At 42.3% G+C, this 22372-nt stretch overlaps 1 protein-coding gene across 3 annotated transcripts in view; it reads right to left on the bottom strand.

Annotated features, from left to right (window-relative positions):
* Window positions 1-21487, bottom strand: part of up (Troponin T, skeletal muscle) — a 33251-nt gene extending 11764 nt beyond the window's left edge. The window contains exons 1-9 of one of the 3 annotated variants that reach the window (XM_075876463.1): window positions 21332-21487; window positions 13934-13982; window positions 11188-11304; window positions 8849-8935; window positions 6222-6410; window positions 5173-5394; window positions 4073-4143; window positions 3020-3041; window positions 1361-1441 (exon numbers count right to left, since the gene is read on the bottom strand). In XM_075876463.1, the coding sequence (XP_075732578.1) occupies window positions 1361-1441; window positions 3020-3041; window positions 4073-4143; window positions 5173-5394; window positions 6222-6410; window positions 8849-8935; window positions 11188-11304; window positions 13934-13960 (816 nt within the window). In that variant the 5' untranslated portion in view covers window positions 13961-13982; window positions 21332-21487. Of the gene's footprint in view, window positions 1-1065; window positions 1147-1360; window positions 1442-3019; window positions 3042-4072; window positions 4144-5172; window positions 5395-6221; window positions 6411-8848; window positions 8936-11187; window positions 11305-13933; window positions 13983-21231 lie in introns of all 3 variants that reach the window. The other 2 variants (XM_037421514.2, XM_075876458.1) reach the window with 2 other exon arrangements.
* Between the last annotated feature and the right edge of the window lie 885 nt (window positions 21488-22372).

Raw genomic sequence — 22372 nt, 5'->3', positions numbered from 1 at the left:
GTTCTCAAAATTTGTTCCTATATGCCACACAAATTGGCGCCGATTCTCCTTCCATTTAGAAAATAGGCTTATGAAAGCTGACAAAATTGAGGGTTTAATTCATTCAGCTCCAAATGCGTTGTTTCATTTTATGCACACATACTTTGCTTTCGCTTAAGAACGTGGTTACATCAGGGGTAAATTTTTCGTAAATAGCATTTCATTTTTAGGATATGCAAAAGACAATAGCCTCATCCTATTCAGGATTCATGAATGAGTATTGTTTAGTAAGATTTGTGAATCCTACAGCAAGTTTAACCATGTCAAGCTGTTAATCCCCAGTGAGTATATCTTAAACTACGCGATGGTTAGCATTGACTCATTTACATGGCACAGTTCTGATTGGTTCAGTACTGTTTAGAAGGTTCTGGGTAAGCTAAAATTTATAGAACGAGAAGCTGCAACCATCGTTTTTTTTTCAATTTATTCATGGCTAATCTAAACCAATACTCGAATTTTTATTTTCCTTATTACGGTCTACTTTACCTCTTAAATTTTCACGCAGTCCCACTTTTATTCACGCCAAGTTACCAATCGTATTATAACTGTAGGTAGCAACATGACGTCTTCTTGCTCCAATTCCCACACACACTTCAGTTGTCGCTCTGCTTATATTTCGCACAATGAAGGAAGCTTTCTTAATGATAGTGTTGAGCTATAGTGAATCTCAAGAGCATGACTGTGTGACAGCTGTCACTAAAATACAATGTATGAGCTTCCCAATACTTAATAGTAGTAGACTAAGCTTTCAAGTATTGGTTGAAAATGTTGCGCATATATTAACTGCCCCTAGAGATGACGTAAATGGCACGGCTAGTATTTTTAGCTATGTACTGCCATTTGGCAAAGAAGGTTTTTTTGTTTTGTTTTTTTCATGGACACGACACGATGTATAAATGCAGCTTCTCGGCTCTCGGTGCTAATTTGAAAACAGGTTGTAAGAAATGTCTCGCTGTTACTGGGGTCGCGGCTAGTGTGAATCGGGGGTCAAGAAGCGTTCGTCCCCTCTCATAAAATCGAACGTACGCCAGAGAAGAGTTCACGTTTGTCGACGAAGGTGCGGCGATCCGTCCTACGCTCGTACTTGCTGGCCACCTGAATCTTGGGCTGTTGTTTTCACCACACGACGACGAGTCAGAGAGCACGGAGACGGGCATGGGCGACAGCACACATCGCAACATTGTGCGAACGTAGACGGGCGTTCACGTTGGACGGAGTCGAGGACAGAGAAAGCAAGAGATAGATAGGAGGAGAAGGAAAGAGAGAAAGAAAGAAAAGACGACATCGTGAGCGAAGCAATGGTCCACGTAGCTGTACTCACACCGTCGTACAGCTCCCGCTTGTCCTCGAAAGACCGCCTGTCCAGTCTCCGCTCGTACTTGCTCGACACCTGGATCTTGGGCTACCATTTGCGCATTTCAGTAAATGCCCTTTCCATCATCGACGTTAATCACAATTTATTGTTCACAGTTTGCGAGAAATACTCTGTTCGGGACTAAAGTTCCTCACTTAATTTTTCAAACTCTATGCCAATATGTCACATTACTCTATATTTTTTTAATGGTGACTAATTTTATTTGCAATCCAAGCGACGTCTCTTAAGTGAGTTCAGATGCTCCTGCTTCAATTTGTTGCTATTCTGCTCTTACACGTTCTTTCCAGGAGTCCTACTACTACCACAGGTTTCTTGTCATTATTTATCATTACTATTGAGACATACATCTATTTGCGTACACACAATCAACTTATTATAAACATTGTTCACATGTCTGCCAATCTTTTACGTTTTTGTATATTTACCCTTTTTATGAAACCGAGTGCCACTTCAAAGTTTGTTTGTTTTTGCTTTTTTTCTCATCGGTAGGACCTATTGCTACAATATTACTACATGATCACTCCAGCATAGTTTTGAAATAAATATTCTTGCTTTGAGTTTATGGAATGCATCAAGCATCAGCTATGGCTAAAATAAGATTTTGTTTTGGCACGCAGAGCCGTCGAACTAATTCCCGCGCTTTACTTTCATCAGCAGTCTGTGCAAGCCGTGTTTTCCTTGCATTCGCAAAATGAGAAATTGCTACTAAAACCTCACCACATTCAAACGTGTGAAGCCTTCTGCGAGAAGCTTTCAGTCTGTCAACTTTTCGTACAGTGGCGGCCGAGCTCTTTTCAGCTTCCAGTCACTGCCTGTATAGATTGTTAATCCTTAAATCTATCCTTGTATATTTTCGGCCACTGGCCAAGCGCTACTTTGTACGCTGACTTTTGCTGCTGACGTCAATGGCCGATAACCGTTTTCATTAATTGTTACAGAAGCATCCAACGCTAAAATCTCTTGCAATCGCTGCAACAATCTTGTTTCTTTTTCAACTTAACTAACAAAATACAGATAGAAACTATGAAGACAGCTCGACAAATATGCATATCTCCCCAAAGATTTCGGTATTCTCACACGAAGTAGACCTGCTAATACCATCTGTGCAAGAATGGGAGGTTTATTTTTTTTTTGCCTAAATATTATACGTATCAACGCTTACAGTTTACATTTACTAAACAGCTTTTTTTTACGGCACAATGACAGCACGCCGGCTAAAATTGAAGCCAGAAGATTTCTCAAACGTTCTTGATTTATCAACATAACTTTATCGATCATTTTGGGAGGTCGTCCAACTGAAAACATGGGGAAAACTGTGCATCTTACTATTTCCTGGTCATCTTACACAGGTCCAATTTACACTGGATGTCTATTCTGGCAAGCTATCAACTCAAATGCCATAAAGCTCTGCAGATAGGCACTTACAAAACTTGATTTAATGACTAGGTAACCATGCCAGTAGTACTTATTTTTCACCTGTTCAACCTAAGCGTAAACGCGACTTCTGCGATACAGTTAGCTTCCTTATTTGACATTCGGTGCCCATGCATAAGTATTTAAAAATGCTATTACAATCACGAAATAAAAGAAGCACATAAAACTCACCGGGTGCTTGCCCTGCAGAGCTCTGAAATGCAAAGAGAGTTGGGCGTAAGGTATTGAAAGTGTTTTTGTGCTTGAAATATAAGACACTTCTCAGCTATCCCAGATACACGCTATAAAGATGCAATATGTTGTGCATAGCCATTTGATAAAGGGCAAATCATGTCTTACCATTGGCTTAGTTCGTCTAAGGTGAACTCCCAATGTAATAAAATTGAGTATCCACTTTATTTTTCAACATTAACGCCTTGTCGTAAACTTTAATGACGCGCTCTTCTTTTATGAAGAATCGTTGGGAAGTAATGCCCATTGATTCTTTGCTATGCAACATTTGAATTCAATTTAAGATCAACAAGGTGTTCCCATTCAGTTTTGCTGAATTCTGGTTTAATTTGTGTTTTAATTGAAACAGCATCTTTGTCACTGCGTTCATAGCAACTAACTAACACAACAATTAAACGATTACTCGAGAACCTAACCCCACCCAATATTATCTGCTTGTGTGCCACTTTCACCTCAATACAATGACTATATATATATATATATATATATATATATATATATATATATATATATATATATATATATATATATACAGACCCTCCAGTGAGGGTCATCAAACACGAGTCTGCAAACGAGACGAGTGGGCGGGACGTTCACAGTAGTCCAGAAGCTTCAAATTGTTGGTATCATTCTTCGAACGCTCGACGTTTCGTAATAGCTGTTTTTGTCATGGCAGAACAAGTGAATAGTTGATTGTGAAGGTCGTTTAAATTGGTTAGCCACTGAAATTGGGAGGCGGCAAACAGTGGTTCAATGGCGGACGAAAGCCACAGACATCTGTTTTCTTCCGCCAGTTTTGCTGCGCTAATATTGAGGGAGTAATAATGAACTAACAAACGACAGGATGGTTTGCTTGAATGCCGTTTTGCGGTAGTAAATCTTGTTTTTTATGTGTGTATCAAGAACGCTCTCGCTTAGCTTTCTCATCGAGTATCGGCTCACTCAGCATGATTTAGTAGTGTCGCATAGCATACTGAGTTGTAAGGCACTTACTCGGGGTCGAGACCCTTCTTGAGTGCCCTGCTCCTGTTGATTTGCCGCTGACGCTCGGCCAGTTCCTTCAGCTGCAAGAAGAGAATGCGCATTTTGACTTTATTTTCAATTCACAAGTGTTGTTGACACTAAGTGCACTATGGCAGACCTTTGTGCTGAGCAATACACATGGTGTTGTGCCGAATCCAGTGATTTCACTTTTTAATTAAGCTGCAGAAGGGCCTCCACTGTACTTTCAAAAATGCTAAAGTTCAGTTGTCTTTCTGGTTTTTTTAGAAAACCTTGCTGTATTGGCAGTCACTTAATCAATTTATCAAGTAGAATATGAGGTTTCTGTCGTCTGATGTTTTATGTCGGTATACACGGGAATATTCATTTTGGAGGGACCGCTGGCAGGCCACTTTTGCAAATATGCGTTTTTAGTCGTTATTTTCTGGCACCTGCTTGTGGTAAAATTTTTACCATGAGCAAGTTTTACTGTGAAAAATATGTACCTCTATAGGACAGTCCTTGCGATTGTGTTCATGGTTGCAAGTTAATTTAAGCGGTGCACTGAGGCTACAAGTATATTTTTTTGTTAATTTGGCTGAAACTGCCTTGTAGGTACATATATTACAAACGCGTCGACGTTTAACTACGGCAACTGCAAAATTATTATAAGTCTCAGGAATCACCAACAGTTTCTTTCGAACTTTACATTGTGCACCATATTCATTCGTTCAACAGCATCCTGAAGTTAGATAGCCCTAAGAACTGTAAATTTTATATCAACAGGGTTTAAGAAACACGTGTCCAATCCTTGTAACAGGTAATAGCTGTTGGCTTGGTGAAGTCAACTATTTTTTTTGTCTGGCCTTAAACGTGAATCGTAAGGCCACTCACATTTAGTCGAATTTAAACTGCATTATTACGTCAGCACGTGTCCAGCATGGTTTTGATAGTTGTAGGTGACAGTGAAATGCGCGGCTTTCGATAAGTGCGTCTTACAAACTGCGATGCAGTGAGGAAGTTGCTAAAGGGTATGAGAATAAGGTGCATCGTAACTGCAATGCAGTGAGGAAGTCGCTAGAGTGTGTGGGGATAAAGTTCGTGGTGCTCACATCGTAGTCCTGCCTCTTCTGGCGCTCCTCAAGATCGTATTTCTCTGACTCGAGACTGACGACCCTCTCCCAGAGCTGCTTGGCCTTCTCGCGCAGCTGCTCGACGGTCAGGCCTTCAATCTCCAGGGGCTTGATGCGGAACGACAGAATAGCCTTCTTGTCCTCTTCCATCTGCTCCTTGGTCTTGCCCATCTCGCCACGAGCGTACATGATGTTGGCAAACTGGAAGGAGGGTAATCACACAAGTTTAACTAACCAGCGGAAACATTGAAATATCAGCTCTAGTCACAACTGCGTACCAGTTCCTGTGTGCATGCAGAGGTGAACTATGCTATGGCTCAGCCCATTCATCTGCTCTATTGAATTCGTTGTTGCAAAAGCACCCTGTGCACACTAAACGTTTCCTGTGGCCAAGTGCTATTCGCGTATGTTTAAACTGCTGTTGATGTCAATTGCATGTGCGATATCGCTTTTATAAAGTGTCAAAAAGAACATGAACATCACAGGCCAAAACTAAATGCAATTTTGAGAGAAGGTTGTTTTGAACTAGCTGTTACTAAAAACTTTCGCATGCTATGTTAAATGAACTCTCGAATTTTCGCGAAACTCCGCGTTCTTCCATAGCTCCTAGAATTTTGTTTCAGAATAATTTAGGACACTGATATATTCATGCGTCCTTCTAATCTTTCGTAACCTAATCGCAATATCTCTGCGCCTGTAAAAGCTTTGGATCTATTTTGGTTGCTTAGGATGCCACTCAATTCAAGCGTTCCTTGCCTTTGTAAAGGAACAACCTATCACACACCAGCTTCCAGTGAACTTCTGACGCGTGCAGCCCACCCTCGCCGCAGAAAAGAAGCCTTTAGCTGCCCGTTTAATCCTCTCTTGTCATCATGCTCATCCCGCGGACCAGTGCCCTCGACTTACTCGTCTAGTCCGCTTCTGGGCCAAGAAGTGAGGTAACGGTTACGCGACACTCCCTTCACCCTCGACCAAAAGTGCGACAACCCTGTATGCAACGGGCTCACGCAGACACACGCGCGGCTAACCTTGTCAAAGCCGGAGCTTCCCAGTGCCGAGCCGGCCATCTCATCACCTTCCCGCTTGGTGATGACGAAGTTGGGCTTGACGGGCTCCTGCTCACGCTTCTCCTTGGCCGCCAGCATAGCCTGGCGCTTCTTCTCAGCCTCTTCCAGCCTCTTGCGCTTCGCCTCGGCTTCCCGCGCTTTTTTCTCCTCCTGTGCGAGAGACGCGCAGTGCACCCAAGTACGTAAGAGACAGTGCCCGAAAGAGCGATGAACAGTGCGCAGAGAAAAAAAAAACAGGGGCACGCGTCTTCATCATTATCATCATCACTAATTCATCCGCACACTCGACGTTTGTGGTCAAGTACACATAGCAAGAGAGCAACAGCGCCTTTAGTCAGTTTAACGCTCGCGCCCAGTGACTCTAGTGCGGAGAGAATGAAAAAGGGGGGATGTCATTATCATTACAGCAGCGTGCTCAGACTCCTCAAGCGGGCAAAGCTCGATTTCACCGCCGCCGGAGCGTCTAGCAAGTCGCCTGGGACTCGGAAAACAAGATAAAAAGGGCCCTTTAAGCGGATAATAAACTTATAATGAAAAACAAGAAAAGAAATGGCGGGAAGGAATAAGAGAATTACTTTTTTTTTCGTTCTTTGTGTCAGCCAGCAAAAACTCGATGGTCTTCGTTTCACTTATTGTTTGTTGCTTGCTTCTTTCGCTTGTTTTTTTTTTTTTTTTTGCACCAATATACTGTTTTCTTACGTTGACTGATTCTATAGATTAGTTTGAAGGATTACTCGTTGAGAACACCTTCCGTTCGCGACACCTGGGCTCCCTTGCACTTGGCACTGAAGCGCAGTGAGCGCTGCTGTGTGAGAGAAAAGAGGTAATTAAATATATAGAGCGACAGAAACTGCTGCCACGGAAAGATAAAAAAGCGCTCTTGTCTGACGAAGTCGTTGGTTCCTCTTATGAAGTTTGCCCCTTGTGCGCCAAACGAAAAGAACTTATCACCCAGATGTCCCGTAAACAGCGGTTCCTTCTTTAGAGATGCCGATGGAAAGTTTTTCTTCCGTCAGCGACATCTCGTGTGCGATATCCCCTTTCTGTGTTTTCCAACCATTTTCTCATATGTTTAACTTATAGAGTGTGTGCATGAAGAATTTTTTTTGTTATTGGATTCGATGTGTTTATGGACTCACTTTGTATTGTCGAACGTTTATTGAATCTTGAAGCGTTTTTATATCGTGCGAATACTCATTGGCGTTGTAGTTTCACTTCCTCCACAATTTCGGGGTTTCGGCGGTGAAAAACATGATGATTTACAACAGACTACTTCAAGGCTGCCCGTATAAAACTTTTTAAGTATGTTTTGCCTGATGTACCCAATGCGTCTGTCAACATGAACTGGTTTTCACACAAGCTAAAACAAAACATACATCGCTTTATGGGAGAGCTATGGTTAATATTTAGATGCGGAGCTTCTTAGGGTCGAGCTCAATCCTGTGTGCGGCGTATCACCCTTACTGCGCATTCGCGTCCCTCCCCCTCTCTCGCTTCGCAACGCCCACGCAGGCAGCGTCTGCTAGCCAACGCTCACTCTCCCTCCCTGTACTCTAAACATGCCTACCCACGGCGTTTATGACCCCATTGCACATGCGCCCCTTCCTCCTCCTCTCTTACGCTCCCCCTAACTCTCGCCTCGCAAAGCCGACGTAGGCAGTGTCTGCTGGCGAGTTTATTTATTCTAAACACTGACTGCTCGCACAGCACATCTGTTCACAGGCCACCCCGTGTATATGGGCACCAGATCTTGACCTACAAGGTAGTGCCGGCGGGAGATTTCTCCTTTGTGTTGTTGAACAATAAAAATTCGCAGCGCGTGCTTTAACTAAAAGCGTACTGTGTGTCTCTGTGTCCAATCGGAGCTTTCTGTCTCTCATTGCCCATCACCAGTGTTTGGCATGTTCTAGTAGAAAGCACTGATTCATAACTGCTTACTTTGTGCCTCCCAAGGTGTCTCCCATGCGCAACGCTATGTTTACCGCCGGCCTCATTGCTGCTGCCAGTGTGAGCATCCGCTGCTTCGCATGTACACATGGTTTCCTTAAACGGTATAGCGTGTATTTATTTATTTATTTATTTATTTATTTATTTATTTATTTATTTAATTATTTATTTATTTATTTATTTATTTATTTGCTAAATTATAAAGCTTGCCTTTACACGAGTGGTAGTAATTTCTTTCTCCGAACCTGTTGACATGCACTTTTTCTCAGCTGTCAGGTGCAATTTCGTATTTAACATCTACTACCGCGTTGCTAGGATGTTGAAATGTCGCAGCATGAAATTCCAATGCTTTAGGCTTCATTTGCACCGCACATTCTTCAAGTACACACCTAAGTTAATTTTCTTCTTTTTCTCTGAGCCTAGTACAGCATTTAAACAACAAACGAGGCATCTTTTCCGGTTCTATAACTTCTCTGGTCTCCAAAACGTACAAATCAGTCTTTGAATATTGAAAGTGGGGGAATTTTCGAAAAGTTTTGGGCATGGCTCAGTTTATTGCAAATCAGCGGCACCTCCATGCTGCAAAAAAGTGCAATGACCGGAAGTGGCAATGACTGACGAGTACGCCAACTCGTACGTACCATTTCTTTGATTCTTTGCTCTTCTTGTTTCTTCTTGAACTCCATCAACTTCGCCTCTTGTTCGGCTCGCTGGGCTTTTCTTTTCGCCTGCGATGAAAAAAAAAAGGGGGAGGGCAGTGTCGGTGAATGTGATAGGCATCGACGTCGTGCACCCTAATGGATTCTCCCTCTTCTGCGGCCTCAAACAATGCGCGCTCGAAGCTAGGGCATTTATAGGCGAGAAGATTCTCCCGCTTTTTTTCTCACTCCCACGATCCTGAGAATCCAGCTGATAGCGCCTCTACTTTAAGACCAATGAAATGGCCTGAGACGTAGAAATTCGCTTCCGTGGTTGTCGAATAACTTCTCTGTGTAAACGTTTGCCCTGAAACTGGGTCAGCAGATTATGTCGCTGCAAAGAAGATCATCACCGATTGTGAGCCACAATAGTGTTATTATTTTTAGTAAAGGTATATTTATCGCTATTCCCTCTACTGATTCCGCCACACGTGGCTTGTAATTGCGAATACTAGCCAATAAACAGCCGGAAGATTTCCCTATTTTCGTTTCTGAAGCAGGAGATTTTTCCTTATCAGCCTTAGCGGGGCATGTACAGTTGCTTATGCTAAACAAGGCGTATCACAAGACAAATTTGCTCAAACGTTCGTTCCAACAATGAATAGAAAGCAATGGAATCGCAGATTTAAAGTACCTCAACATAAAAGCCAATTAAACAAGGCCTAGCCTTCTTGCAATGCACCAACATTCCTCTTCTATATTGAAGGTCGTTTTAAACAAATGTTTGTGATTGTGTATCTGTGCACTTGTAGGTTGAAGACATCGAGGAAGAGCACAGATTGCAAGCTTTATGTGGATTGATGTAGATGCATAGACGACGAGGGTAAGTCGCTTCGTTATCGTAGCAACTAAGCTTCCACGCCGAGAATATTATCCTACTTGAGTTCTCATGCTTATGTATTCTCAGCATTTGAAGCCACTACTGAGAAAAAAAAGTATTTTATTGTCATAGTGACGTTAAATGCAGTATTTATAAGCACTGTTACGAGCTAATTCATATTAGGATCAACCTAGTTATCAAATATCGCGTTAAATAAGCGATACAAATGTTTAGTGGTCATCCAGCCTCTCGCAGTCGCTGCCAGATTAATCTCGCAGAATATCCTAGCTCTCGGTTCGTAAATTCCCGCATGTTAGTTCATGTGGTTACATTATCCGCATTCAAAATGCTTTCATTTTTTCTCCTGTATGCTATATATGTTACTACCGGTACTTCTCTCAGAGTAGAAAGATTGACGTTGTAATTAGGATTGTTTGTGTAGTGAAGCTCTAAACGTCTAGCCTAGTATTGCGCACATTTGGTTCTATAGCAGTGATATAGACCAACAGGCTTTGACAGGAAGAATGAAAATACCAGAAAAATAACTGTACTGATTCTGAAACCAGACCAACATCCGCACGTGCGCATACAAGTGATGGAGTTCTAAATCAAGCACACCTTCGTGCACAACTTCCCGGGCACATCACCAGACAGACAGCGCGTGACAGTCGCAGTGCTTGGCGTGGGCACATCATTCTCGCCCCAACTATTTATATTCAGAGTATTCACTCCTCGTGCACTGCCTACTATATCTGTAACCTCCTTACTCTTAATCACAGGGATTGCCGCTATGCACAACGTAAATGAGCATGAAAAATATATGCAGATTCTTTTGGCTTCACTTGAGTTCCGATTCACAACTCATGTTAACGTATCACTTTGCGTGCTTAGCCATAGGCTATCTCTCGACGCATGTCTTGTTTGTTTTTAATATAATCCTCAAAATGACGCTTTATGTAATACTGATGCAAATAAAATGAGTCGAACCTGTCTCCGGACAAAACGGGGTATGCGTGCTAACATGAATACCGGAAAAGAAATCAAGACAACTCAAACACCACTGTCCCGATTTCTTCTCTTGTGACCGTATCTACAAGTCTACCTTTTTTCACCTTCGATCCGTGCCAAATTAGCTCAGTCATCTGTACACATCAGTACGCTGTGCCTGAGCACAGCGTACTGAAGCACATAATAACTTGTATTTGATCACTGATATACTGCTTCACAGAAGAAAGGTCATCTTAAATCGAAATACGCAGCGATGTAGACGGCAAGCAGCTCCAGCTAGAAAGTGTTACGTCACTCGAAAATAAACCACAAGCCCGTGCGATCGAGAAATAATGCAGTCGCTTGTTGTCTGTACAAGCCTCTTTCTAGGTCGTTGTTCGTGAAGCCACAAGAATTTCATAACTCGTTTGAGAGATGTCTGAAAAACATGAGGTCACAGGTATGCTTCCCTCACCTGTCGTTCTTTTAGTTTCCGCAGTTCCTCTTCTTCCTTGGCACGTTGTTTCTTTCGTTGTTCCAAGTATTCGGCCCACATCTCCTCCTCCTCCTCTTTCTTCTTGCGGAGCTTCTCCTGCAAACACCGCGAAATGGAACTCCTTATTGCTACTGAACTAGCCTCAGTGTGTATACAAGCCGCACGAACGGTGTACCCTGTCATAAAAACCGTATCGGTTAGAAACTTAAGACCACTATAAACAGAGGGTCTGATGGCTGCACTCTATTCATCAGGCGGGAACAGAACACGGCTACACCAGTTTTGAAGTTGTTTACAAGTTATCTCTTCCATTGGTAATGCGAGTAGGTCTACACGAAATTTTCTGGCTAGTTGTGTGCACCTCTACTCGTCACAACAAGGCGCAGTAGCATTCCGTGTGACAACACAGCAGCTGCAAGCGTTGTAACACCATCAGGTACAACTACATCCCATAACTAACTTCCTGAGTTGGGTGAATGCTATCGCGTGTACAGCTATCTCTGAAGCCTTTTTTTTATCAATCAAACTATTATATTCACCTTACCCTGAAGGTAGTTCAGGGTGAAAAGACAATTATTTTGTGCGTAATACCATTCAGTTCCAAAATATATTGCTTCAAAAATTCACAAACGAACAAACTCATAATTTGTCACCTCTAACAACTGCTGTATGATTACTGGGCTATGTGCTCTCAGATCGCAACGTTAGCTGAAACATAATTGCAGCAAAATTCTACTGAGTCCCTGCTTTATTTCATTTCTATCAAAAGTGATCGAATTCTCTGACCTGCCAAGTTACGCAATGACTTCTACAGTGCACTTAGACGACCGACACGGTTACGCAAACAGTTACTGGGAAACATAAGGTGTTTTTATTACACTGACTGCCGAAAAAAAAAAGTAGATTAGAAGCATAATGACACATTTATAAAAAGCAGTGTCTAATTACTGTATTCAATATAGCAGGCGGAAATAGAACACCACCGAAGAAGTTTTGAAGTTGTTCACAAGCTATCGTTTCTATTGGTAATGCGAGAAGGTTTTCATGGAATTTTCCGGTTGATTTTGTACACCTTAACTTGTCACAGCAACGCGCAATGGAGCCGCGTGTGGCAACGCAGCAGCTGCAAGGGTTCTAACACTCTCATATATAAATCAGACAATAAACCTGCGGAGTTCGGCGAACAGTATCACTTATACACGTATTTTACAGCTTTTTTTATTCAATCAACAGGATATGTTGACCTTATTCTGTAGCTACGGGGGGTGGGGGCTATTATTTCGTGTGTTTCACCATTGTGGTTTGAAATATAGGGCTTTAAAAAATCCGCATGAAGAATTCCACAACTTTTCACCTCTAACCACTATTGTATGATCACTTGGCAACAAGCCATCGGAGCACAAAGACTGCTGCAAAAGAATTGCAGCAATATTCTACTGGTTCAGTGTTGGTTTCTGATTCCAAGAAAATTATCAAGTTCTCAGCACTGCCGGTTTATCCAGTGGATTCTACAGTACACTAAGGGGATCGTAAGGGTTACGCAAACGATGACTGGGAGAGATTAGGTGCGTGCATTGTACTAGCAGCAGGAGGAAATCCTGTCGGATGCATGATAACATTCAACTAGTGCAGCTATAGTCGCATCTGCTACCACTGGCTTATAACGCATCACCCAATGGGTAGAATGTCAATACGGGAAGCAAAAGAAACTGTAAAAAGACCACAAAACGAACTACAATTTCAATGTAAATTCTAGTACAATCCTTTGCAGAAACGATTTGAAGCCTTCTTAAAGCACTTAAGGACAGTTTTATCATATACCTAGACGTCATGTGAAGATGTCTAGTTTACGCACAAGTTGAAGCTGCTGTTTCTTTTAAGCCAGAGTGGTGTACTGTTTTGCTTATTTACAAACTGAAGTACAATATGCACGGCGCATTATGTTAACTCTCTAAATAGCACGGAACAACTCCATGAAACTGGAAATTACACTGCTCGCGTGGTCTCGCAACAACATGCTAAAGTGTTTATATACCCGTCAGGCGCGTATTATGATGCAGTGTCTGTATATGTGTCAAATTCACAGTGCATAACTTCAAGGCACTCAATAATACATTTCAAAAAGGAAAATGAAGCAATGCGTTGTCTTGTGTGAGTTTGTCACTAATTGCAAGTAGTATGCAATAATGAATTTATTTATTTTTCAGTATGTAACGTTTTGCTTGATAATGAAAAGAATGAAATCATAGGCTCGAAGTGCGCGCGCAAGCAGTTTTTGGTTGTAATAATTTCGGGAAAATAAAAGTTGTACTTTTGATTTTGGTCCTGAAGCGTGGCTTGTCGGATGACCCGCACAGCATCGCAGTACCTTGACCTAATGGTTTGGTTGCAGTCACACGCAATATTCTTAAGTCAAACCATATTGACCATGAAAATGGTTCAGTTTATCCAATTAGCAATTTATTTATCTCTAGTTTGACCGCATGTTGAAACAACACTAGTATAAACAAGTTTCGTACATAAGCATAGCCTCCTCCACTGAATTAGATATGGTTTAGTCATTCATATTTGCAAAAATTGATATGAATGGAACAGAATCTTTTCACTATTGTAGAGACGTAAAACTCAGTGCGTGGAACTATTCTGGATGCAAGCTAATAAGGAGATTTCTAATAGTTTAAAATTTATTTTCCTAAATACCGGCTATTTTAAAAGCAATACTTACCTCCATAAGCATCTCTGCTTCCGTCATCTTGCTGGTTTAGTGGTGCCTTCTGAAAGAGGAGGAGCACAAGGTGAGTTAGCACATTATGCCAGTAAAACTATCTCAATTGTAGTAGTGAGAGTGTCACACTTCATTTTTCAAAGTGACCGCGCTTAGCCAGCTGAAATTCTCGCGCGTGTTGTCAGGCGATGCTTTCATGTATTGGAACCTTGTTGAATATCGTCATTTTTCATCGGCGACGTGAATAGACGTATACACGTATACATTCTGGACATTGTGAGTGTAGCAGTGATCACGCTTGATTGTTAGGTAAAGCCCGTATACTCAGCATACGCGTGCTTGCCGAAAAAGAAACTGCCATGATCGTGCTCACCACTATGGTTGTTCCTGCGAGCATTTTGTCTTGCTGTAATTAAGCTGACGCGCTTAACAGGGCCCGTAGCCCACGGAAACGTCTTGCGTTAGTGTTCCTCGCAAGATAAAACTTTAACTAATTCTGATGCTGGACTTAACTTAACTGGCCAGCCAACGTCAAAAACTTCGTTCAATGAATAACTTAAAAAAACCCGACACACTTCGGCCGCCGATCAAATTTTGACGGGTGACAACTGCGCTCACCGCCATTGTTGTACTGCAGCCAATAAAAAAGAGCGATCACTAAAAAAAGCGTGAAGTTTTGTGAATTCAGTCGTTGCCCGTTAGGCCGCAATAAAGTTAACCATACCCACCCACGTGACAATATGTTGATTGTACCTCCCATACAAAGCGAAAAGAGTGAATTGATGCTCTCATTGGCTGGACATGACTAATTATTGTGTTGTTTTTTTAGTAAAACTCAACCCTTTCTTGAGCTATGAAGTGCAGTACTTGTGTTCGAACGAAGTCCTATGTGTTTCGGTTTTTCAAAACACCCAAAACAGGGGTGTTTTGGTTAGTCAGAACACCCTTATCGCATGGTGTTAGTTATAGACACGCAAAGCATCCTTAAGGATTCAAACTGGTTTACAATTTGTCATGTAATAGGTACAAGTATTTGGTGAAAAGCGATTTCAGCAATTGTAACCAGACGCTGCACCAAGCGCGTACGCTTAAATGTGGCACCCGGCGCCGCCACTCAGGTCTTTGCATCGCGAAGGTTATCATACTCTGTTGTTAGAAAACGGAAACACAATAATACATTCTCTTTTATCGAAAGGAAGCATCGGTACAAACAGTACTAATCAAAGCACGATATGCCTGTAGTCACCGTCTGGTCTTCACAAAGTATGCACAAGTGTTCATTTGTATAGAAACTATATTGCCGGCAATTTCTGTGATTGAGACTGTTTGATTCTACCTGAACTTCAATATCTCTTTTCTTTTGTGGTCAACATGTGAGAACGTGTATTAACGTCCATCATGAAGGGGTTTGCGCAGCTTGCTGAGAGACTTAAGCTTTTACGTTCGCGTTACTTGAAAACGTTAGAGAGAAAGCTACATGTAATTATAGTAAGCGCATATTATGTACTGCTAATAAGTTTTTTTTTATGTTCGTGCACTATTACAAGGTTAAATCACTTAAGCTGATCCCTGCGACCACTGAACAACATCGATGCGCAATAACATGGCAAACTATTACTTTCTCTTAACACGAAAGTGTTTATGCCGGGGCACTCTAAGACTTCAGAGACGTATTTACGTCGCAGATATTACGTAGTACAATTAACGCTAGCAAATTACAAAGAAAAAAACATCCAAGAAAAGTTCTCCCGTCGCGCGTCCGACTTCTTGGGAAACGACGAAAAGCCCCCGATGCTGTACAGACTGAGCGATTGAGGCGATTGATGGGTTTCGCTGAAACGTGTCTTATGTCTTTCACACGTTCTCTCTCGCTCTGTGCTCTCTGTTGGCGAAGTGGCGTGGTGCTGTCACCTGTGAGGGCTTAAGAGAAGTAATGCTGCATGACCCAGATAAAGCATGGCGTCCTGAATTGAGCGGTGGCACACAGTCTTCGGAGATTCGCCGGCGAAGTTACGTTCTTTGCCTTTCGCTTCGTGTTAGCGTGTGACAGCTCTTTTTGAAATCGTGCAGCTTCCACATACACCAACGATGTTTCGTCGCCCACTAGATTCCGTGTGATAGCACCGGCTTATTTATTGAATCTTGTTCAGTTAGCACTGCAACAAGGCGATAAAATACACGGGCGATTGTGCTTTGATGCAGGAGAACTGAGATCATCATCACGTGGAACGTGTACGCGCATTCGTTGCTGTAGCTAAGAAGCCCTGCGTCCCGCGTTGCTGAAGTGTAGTATGCGTGGTCGCTGGCGTACGTTACTGGAGCGCACACTGTGTTGTTTTTCTCCATCACTGACGATCTTTGAAGACGCGCACATTGAGTAGCAGTGCCAAGTGTGTCCCTGGTTTCCCGATAGGCTGTTTCCCGGCTCGTGCTAAATACTTCACTTCCCACAATGGTTATATCATGACCATATGTGGTAGCCGTCGTTATGGATACCTGTCATGAGGCGTCGATGAGGCTGTGTCCACGTCAAACAGTGCTATAGCTGCGAAATGCCAATAGAAAATGTTCAAGCGGTCATATGTTACTACCCCATAAGCCCTACTTTTATGAAGACACGTTTCATTTTCGTGCTATACCGATCTTTATGACGGAGATATCAGCCTTTTTTTTTTTGTTACGCGAATACAATGAGAGACACATTTCAAGACTCTCCGAAGTATACAGCCATCATCAGTGCACAAGAGCGTTGTATACCCTCTCCTTCGTCCTACTGGTACATTCGCATTTACGTTTTATACGTCTTTTATTATTTTTGCGGAAAAAAGAATAACCCAAAATTGGCACGTTCATAGTTTTTGTTTTGTTTTCATTTGTTTTTTTCGCAAGGTGGGTGAAGGAATTGGGCTTGTGAGTCGGTGACCACGACGTCGTAGAAGACGCTTGTTTTCGAGGCAAATACTAACGTGAGCGGTACACCTGAAATACGGGTCGCAAAACAAGGACAAAGTTGTGGGCGTAGCCGTCACATCGCCGGCCACGAGAAACACAGCGTTTCGGAGGCCGAGCGAAGGAACGAGACACCGCGTCCATAAAGGGTGTTCCGATCCGGGACGTCCCACTAGCGGGCCGCTAGCGTTGGTGCGTCGGGGCTATTCTGGGCCTCACGGTGCCCTCGGGCACAAGCTCTGACGGCGCCACCCGCCCCGCTGCCGCCGCCGCTTTACTCGTATACCTCTCTCACTCTCCTCTCCCCCACTCACACACTCTTTCGTGTAGCCTGCTTTTCCGAACGGCCTGCTCGGTTCCTACGAGCGTGGGTCGATGATGACGGACTCTAAGCCAAGTGCTCGGTGCTCCTGAGGGGGTGAAACCCTTGGCTTCTCTGATCCTCTCTAGGTGGCACTTATTGGTTGACACGGTGGTCGAGTTTCACCGCCAGTTATGTTAGCTTTATAGATATTTTCGGAGGTTTTCCACCGTGTTGACCTTCCTAGTGGCAAAAGAAGCTCTTCTTTCTTTCTTGCGAAATTGACAGCTTGTGGTTGCTACTGGCGTTTCAGCTTTTGGTTGCAACAGTGTCTCAGTTCAAAGTATTTGTTAGAATGTTGACAAGGGACAGAGAAGTGGGAGAGAAAAAGTTGAAAAAAATGAAAATAATTAGCAAGAGAAAGCCTTCGATTCGCTACACGGTACTTAAGACGGGAAGAGGGGATGTATCAAAATTAGAGAGAATGAAAGAGAAGGAAAAATGTCGGTGGCGACAGCATGCGACAAATCTGACGAAGCAGCCATGACTGAAATGCGGTGCAAGTGCTGTACGTGAACTGTGTCTACTGTCACAGTCTTAGCTTATCCTAGAGTACGGTTTCTCGAAAAAAAAATGGGAAATACGCGGAGGTAAACCCACGAAAAACAGTTGAAACGTGTCTTGCAAATGGGTGTTTTGTAATGGTAACGAGCAAGCAAGTTTGTTTCAAAACACTTGGGGAAAGGACAGATGAAAGTGACCTTGATAAAGGTATCACACAGAACCCCGTCAAACAAATTATGCTACAAGAGCACTTCCTATACGTTAAATGTCTCGTCCTTAAAATACAATGCACGTGATATCGGAATGCCATTGTTGAAACAGTATTCATAAGCATGTGTTGCAGGGTGTATTTCATTTATTATATTGGTGAGCTTTTTTTTTTGTTTTCATACGGGTTTCGTCTCTTTCACATAGCGCTTGCTGTCAGGCTATTCTCCTGTCTCCCACCCCCTCAAGCTATAGTTCATTGTTTCGTTAGAAGTGGTCATATTTTTATAGCTTTAAAGGCATATAATAAAGACATGATGCTGGAACAACTGCAATTTATCTAAATAATTTTTTGTTCATCTTCTGTTTGCTCCGCTTGATCACAATTTCAGGTTTAAAACCCACGTATGTTTCTAGACTGTCCTCATGGTTTATTTAACGTTCTTTTGCTGCGTAAAACTTCCGTCATGCAACAGCAATCCTAACATATAGTAAATAATTGAGCCTTGAAACTTTCTTAAACCATTGATTTTCTAAACATTAAACAATGCTGGAATCAAAACTTGAAAAATTTGAAGATTTTTAAAAATAAATGGGTCAGTTAAAAATATTTTGCTACAAAATTACATTCAGAATAGAACTTTTATGCGCAGTGACTGTTGCGACTTCTAAGAACCACTACTCATGTTCATAATAATAAATTGGCTTGATCTTCTGGGCTAACTTATGTTATTCGTGTAGTGGACAGCATGCAAAAAACTGTTGAATAATCTCAATTTTAGGGTGTTATTAGGCTATCGTACCATGAAGTAGGCACAACGCAAACATTTCAGTACATTCTTGTATACTTAAGTGCATATAAAGCAACTAATACAAAAGTTATAAGGCTGCTTTATTCAGCAAATGTAAGTTAGCACTATGGAATACCGTGTGTGGATTCTGTTAGCCTTCACATGTATCTATTCAAAGCACTTCTATGCGGCTTTCGTATTTCAAAGTAATTTTCGTGAGAACAAACGGGAACGTCTATTTTTCAAAACGTGTGGTGTGTTCTTCTTTCTCCTAATGAAAAGAAAACGAGGACAACGTGAAGTAACTGGGTGTGATAAAATTTTGTACCTGTGCATCTCAAATGAAGGCGACCAACCGCGTTCTTGAAATCCAGAAACTCTCAACAAAGGTTATTGACCACACCCTATGATGACATAGCCTCCAAGTGAGTGGCGCTTCCATAAACAGTCCATTCTTCGTGCATACAAGAAGGATGTCTACGATCTAAAGATTGCTAGACACTGGGATCGCATAAATTTCTTGTTTTTTTTATTTTTGCTATCTCTATTTATCTTCGTTTTTGAAAGTATGCTTTCGAAAAGAATATAGGTTGTGGTGGCAATGAAAATCACATTATGAATCTTGTCTTCAGATAAATAATTACCACAGTTTTTGCTACTTACCTAATGCGTTTAGGTTAACTTCGATACAATTGTAAAGTGAGCTAATGTAAGTAGGAAATTGTAGTTTGAATTTTAAGTAAAGTGGTGACGCGCTAGAGGAGCAAATCATTTGCACATTGCAAATCCTTGGTTTTTCGTATTACCAGAGTACTTCGAGAACGCGAGTAATACTGCTCCTCAAAGATTGAAGCCCGCACACGTGTACGTTCACAGTAGATGTAACACCACTGGTTTTCAAGTATTCACTGAATGGAACACTATCAGCAAAACAATAAACTATTGCCTAATGTATGAACTTTTCAACCGCAGGTCCCCAACTTAGCGCACAATTTAGTTGATTGGCCCTCCTTTTGTGAATATTGCCAGTAAACGTTAGTTAGTTCTTAGCAGCTTCTTGGATTTTTGTTAGAAAGAGCAAGAAATAAACAATTGTATGCTTAGTCCAAAGATACTGTTATGAATTTTTTGTTACTTTGTAACAGCATAGATTCAATGGGTGTAACAGAATTTCAAATGTCAAGAACAATGGTCAAGTGAATGTCGCTGGTAAGCGTTAACGAAGTATATAATGGTTGAGCGGTACCTAGTTGTCTTGATATTTACAAATTATACCACATAACCTACTTTTTTCTTGCATATGATGCAGCCGCCAAAGTGCACTAAACGTTGACTTGTACGCAGCGCAAATAAAGTACTTTAACAGCTCGTACTACGGCTTATTCACCTCACAAAAAAACCGGGTAGACTAAATCAATAATCACGATCATAAAAAACGTTCACAATGCAATTTAATGTGAGCGAGCTAAGAAGAAAAGACTTGTTCCGTTACTATACTTCTTTTCGCAAGTTCTCTGTTAGGTAAGATACTCTTGCACAATTTAACGAACTAGTAAACTGAGTATTTTGGGAACAGGCGTTATTCAATATACGTAAGCAAACACGGGAACTTTCGGTATTCTGGTCTTGTATGATCGCTTGCTGCGTTATGTGTTTATCACTGTATATATTATACTCTTCAGCCAGCACCTGGCATGGCATGCCAGCTGAAAAGCCAGACAAACATCCCCAGCACTTCATTAAAATATTTCGCTCTCTCTTTCTCTCTTGATACGGCCCAAACGTCCAACCTGTGGCATATCACGGTGAAATTTACTACGCAAACTTTAGTCCAAGTGCTCTGAAAATTTTGATTTGTAAAATTTCAGCTTCAATGAAATTTCGTCAACACGCGGTGCCTCCTTTGAACTTTTCAATCCAACGTGTTTTGTCTTTACCACCAGTTCTTACAAAAATGTTCCCAATTATAAAACTGAGAAATATGTTTATTAATTAAACGTTAAAAACACTGCTTTCATAACCTTTTGTTCACTATAAAAAACCTGCAAAGTTCAAGACCTTCCGGAGGAACGAAAACATGATTAGCTTTCTCCTCCCTCTAAATTACCATCTTCTTCGTATATACTAAGAAATATATGTGCTAACGAAAAATTGTCCGTGTTTATATAATAGCGAAAAAGTACATGAAGTCATAGCATCGCATTTTAGCAAGCAACGATTAACCTCGTCGTATTTGGACTGACAGCCCCATGGTTAAACAGCACGTTTCTCTTTCGTGTAGCAATGGTACCAAATGAGACGGTTACCTCACTGTGTATACACGCCTACGCTACGTATAAAAACAAGTAGGTAACATCACGTTCACGTCCAATCTATTGCAGCCGAAGTTACTTTTGTTTTCTCTCCAACTCAGCGGCAGAGCGAGCGTTCCTTTGCCCCGTAGAAGAGCACACCACGTAAAAATCGAGAAGGGAGACGAGACCCACAAGTCAGGGGCCGTAGCGATCCGGCACAACTCGGACTCGAGCGTCAGCAGTACGGTTGACGGCGATGACCAACGCGAATCCGGCACAGTCAGCGTCTCACCTGGCCTCGGTGTTAGGGAAGAGGAACGGCGGTCGAGGCGTCCCGATGGTCGAGTGGCGTCGAGCTGTGAGCAGCCGAAGCCCAGGCGAGCACACACCACTGTAGTACGATCCTTGCGCTCCCACAGCCGCTCCCGAGACTGCGCCGACCCTTCGCTATCACCCGCTCTCTCCTCCTCTAGATCCTCCGGGTAAAAAAGAAAAAACACCCCGAGTGCAAAACAAAAGAGAGAGAAAAACGAATATCCTGCTGTCCAAGAAACAAGCCAACGAAAGTCATGCTCTCTTTCTCTCTCACCACCACCATGTCTTAGGAAGGAGAGAGTCAGTCCTGGTGAAGCGTGTATACCTACACCCTCCCTCTCCTTTCTCGAAACGAACAGCCAAGAGAGAAGCAGTAGAAACGCAAAAGCAAGCAAACTTGTACAGTAGGCTCAGAAATAGGAACCAGCGCCCCGGGCCGTCTGAGGGGGAGAGAGCTGCACACCGGAGGCGGGTGCGTGCATAACGTGTGCCAGCGTTTTGGAAAGCCCAGTGCTGAGCGCTTCTGGAGTCTAGGATGCCAACGCACGCCGCTTCTTTTGCCCGTTCTCCGATTGACCTCCGTGCTTCTTAGCTGTGTCTCTGGTTTCGTTTGAGTGGTCTTTTTTTTTCTATCCGCTGGACATTGGCTGGAATTTGTTTACAGTACAACGGGCTGGCTTCAACTCCTGGTCTCAAGCGGTCGTGTAAAAATGTCATTCACGCGGTAAAAGACCGGCCGTTACTTTCGAAAAAGACGGATAAGTGGCTGCCTTGCCATTTCGTCCAAACGTCATCAGAAGGCAAATGTTTCCTATAAAATTAAAACAAGGTTGTCCTTGAGTCTATGCCAAACATTTTAGCCCCACACCATTAAAAGCATGGCACATTTGTCATTCCGACACGATTAGATATTACAGCATCATGAAGCGCGCAGATGCACCTAAGTGTATGCTGACGTTCTTGTTCATATAATTCTTAACTAAAACTCAGCCACCTGACGTTATCTTGTGATCTGCTG

The sequence above is a fragment of the Rhipicephalus microplus genome, chromosome 2 (assembly GCF_043290135.1).
Source record: "Rhipicephalus microplus isolate Deutch F79 chromosome 2, USDA_Rmic, whole genome shotgun sequence".
Classification (NCBI taxonomy): domain Eukaryota; kingdom Metazoa; phylum Arthropoda; class Arachnida; order Ixodida; family Ixodidae; genus Rhipicephalus; species Rhipicephalus microplus.
This window is presented reverse-complemented; position numbering and strand designations above follow the sequence as displayed.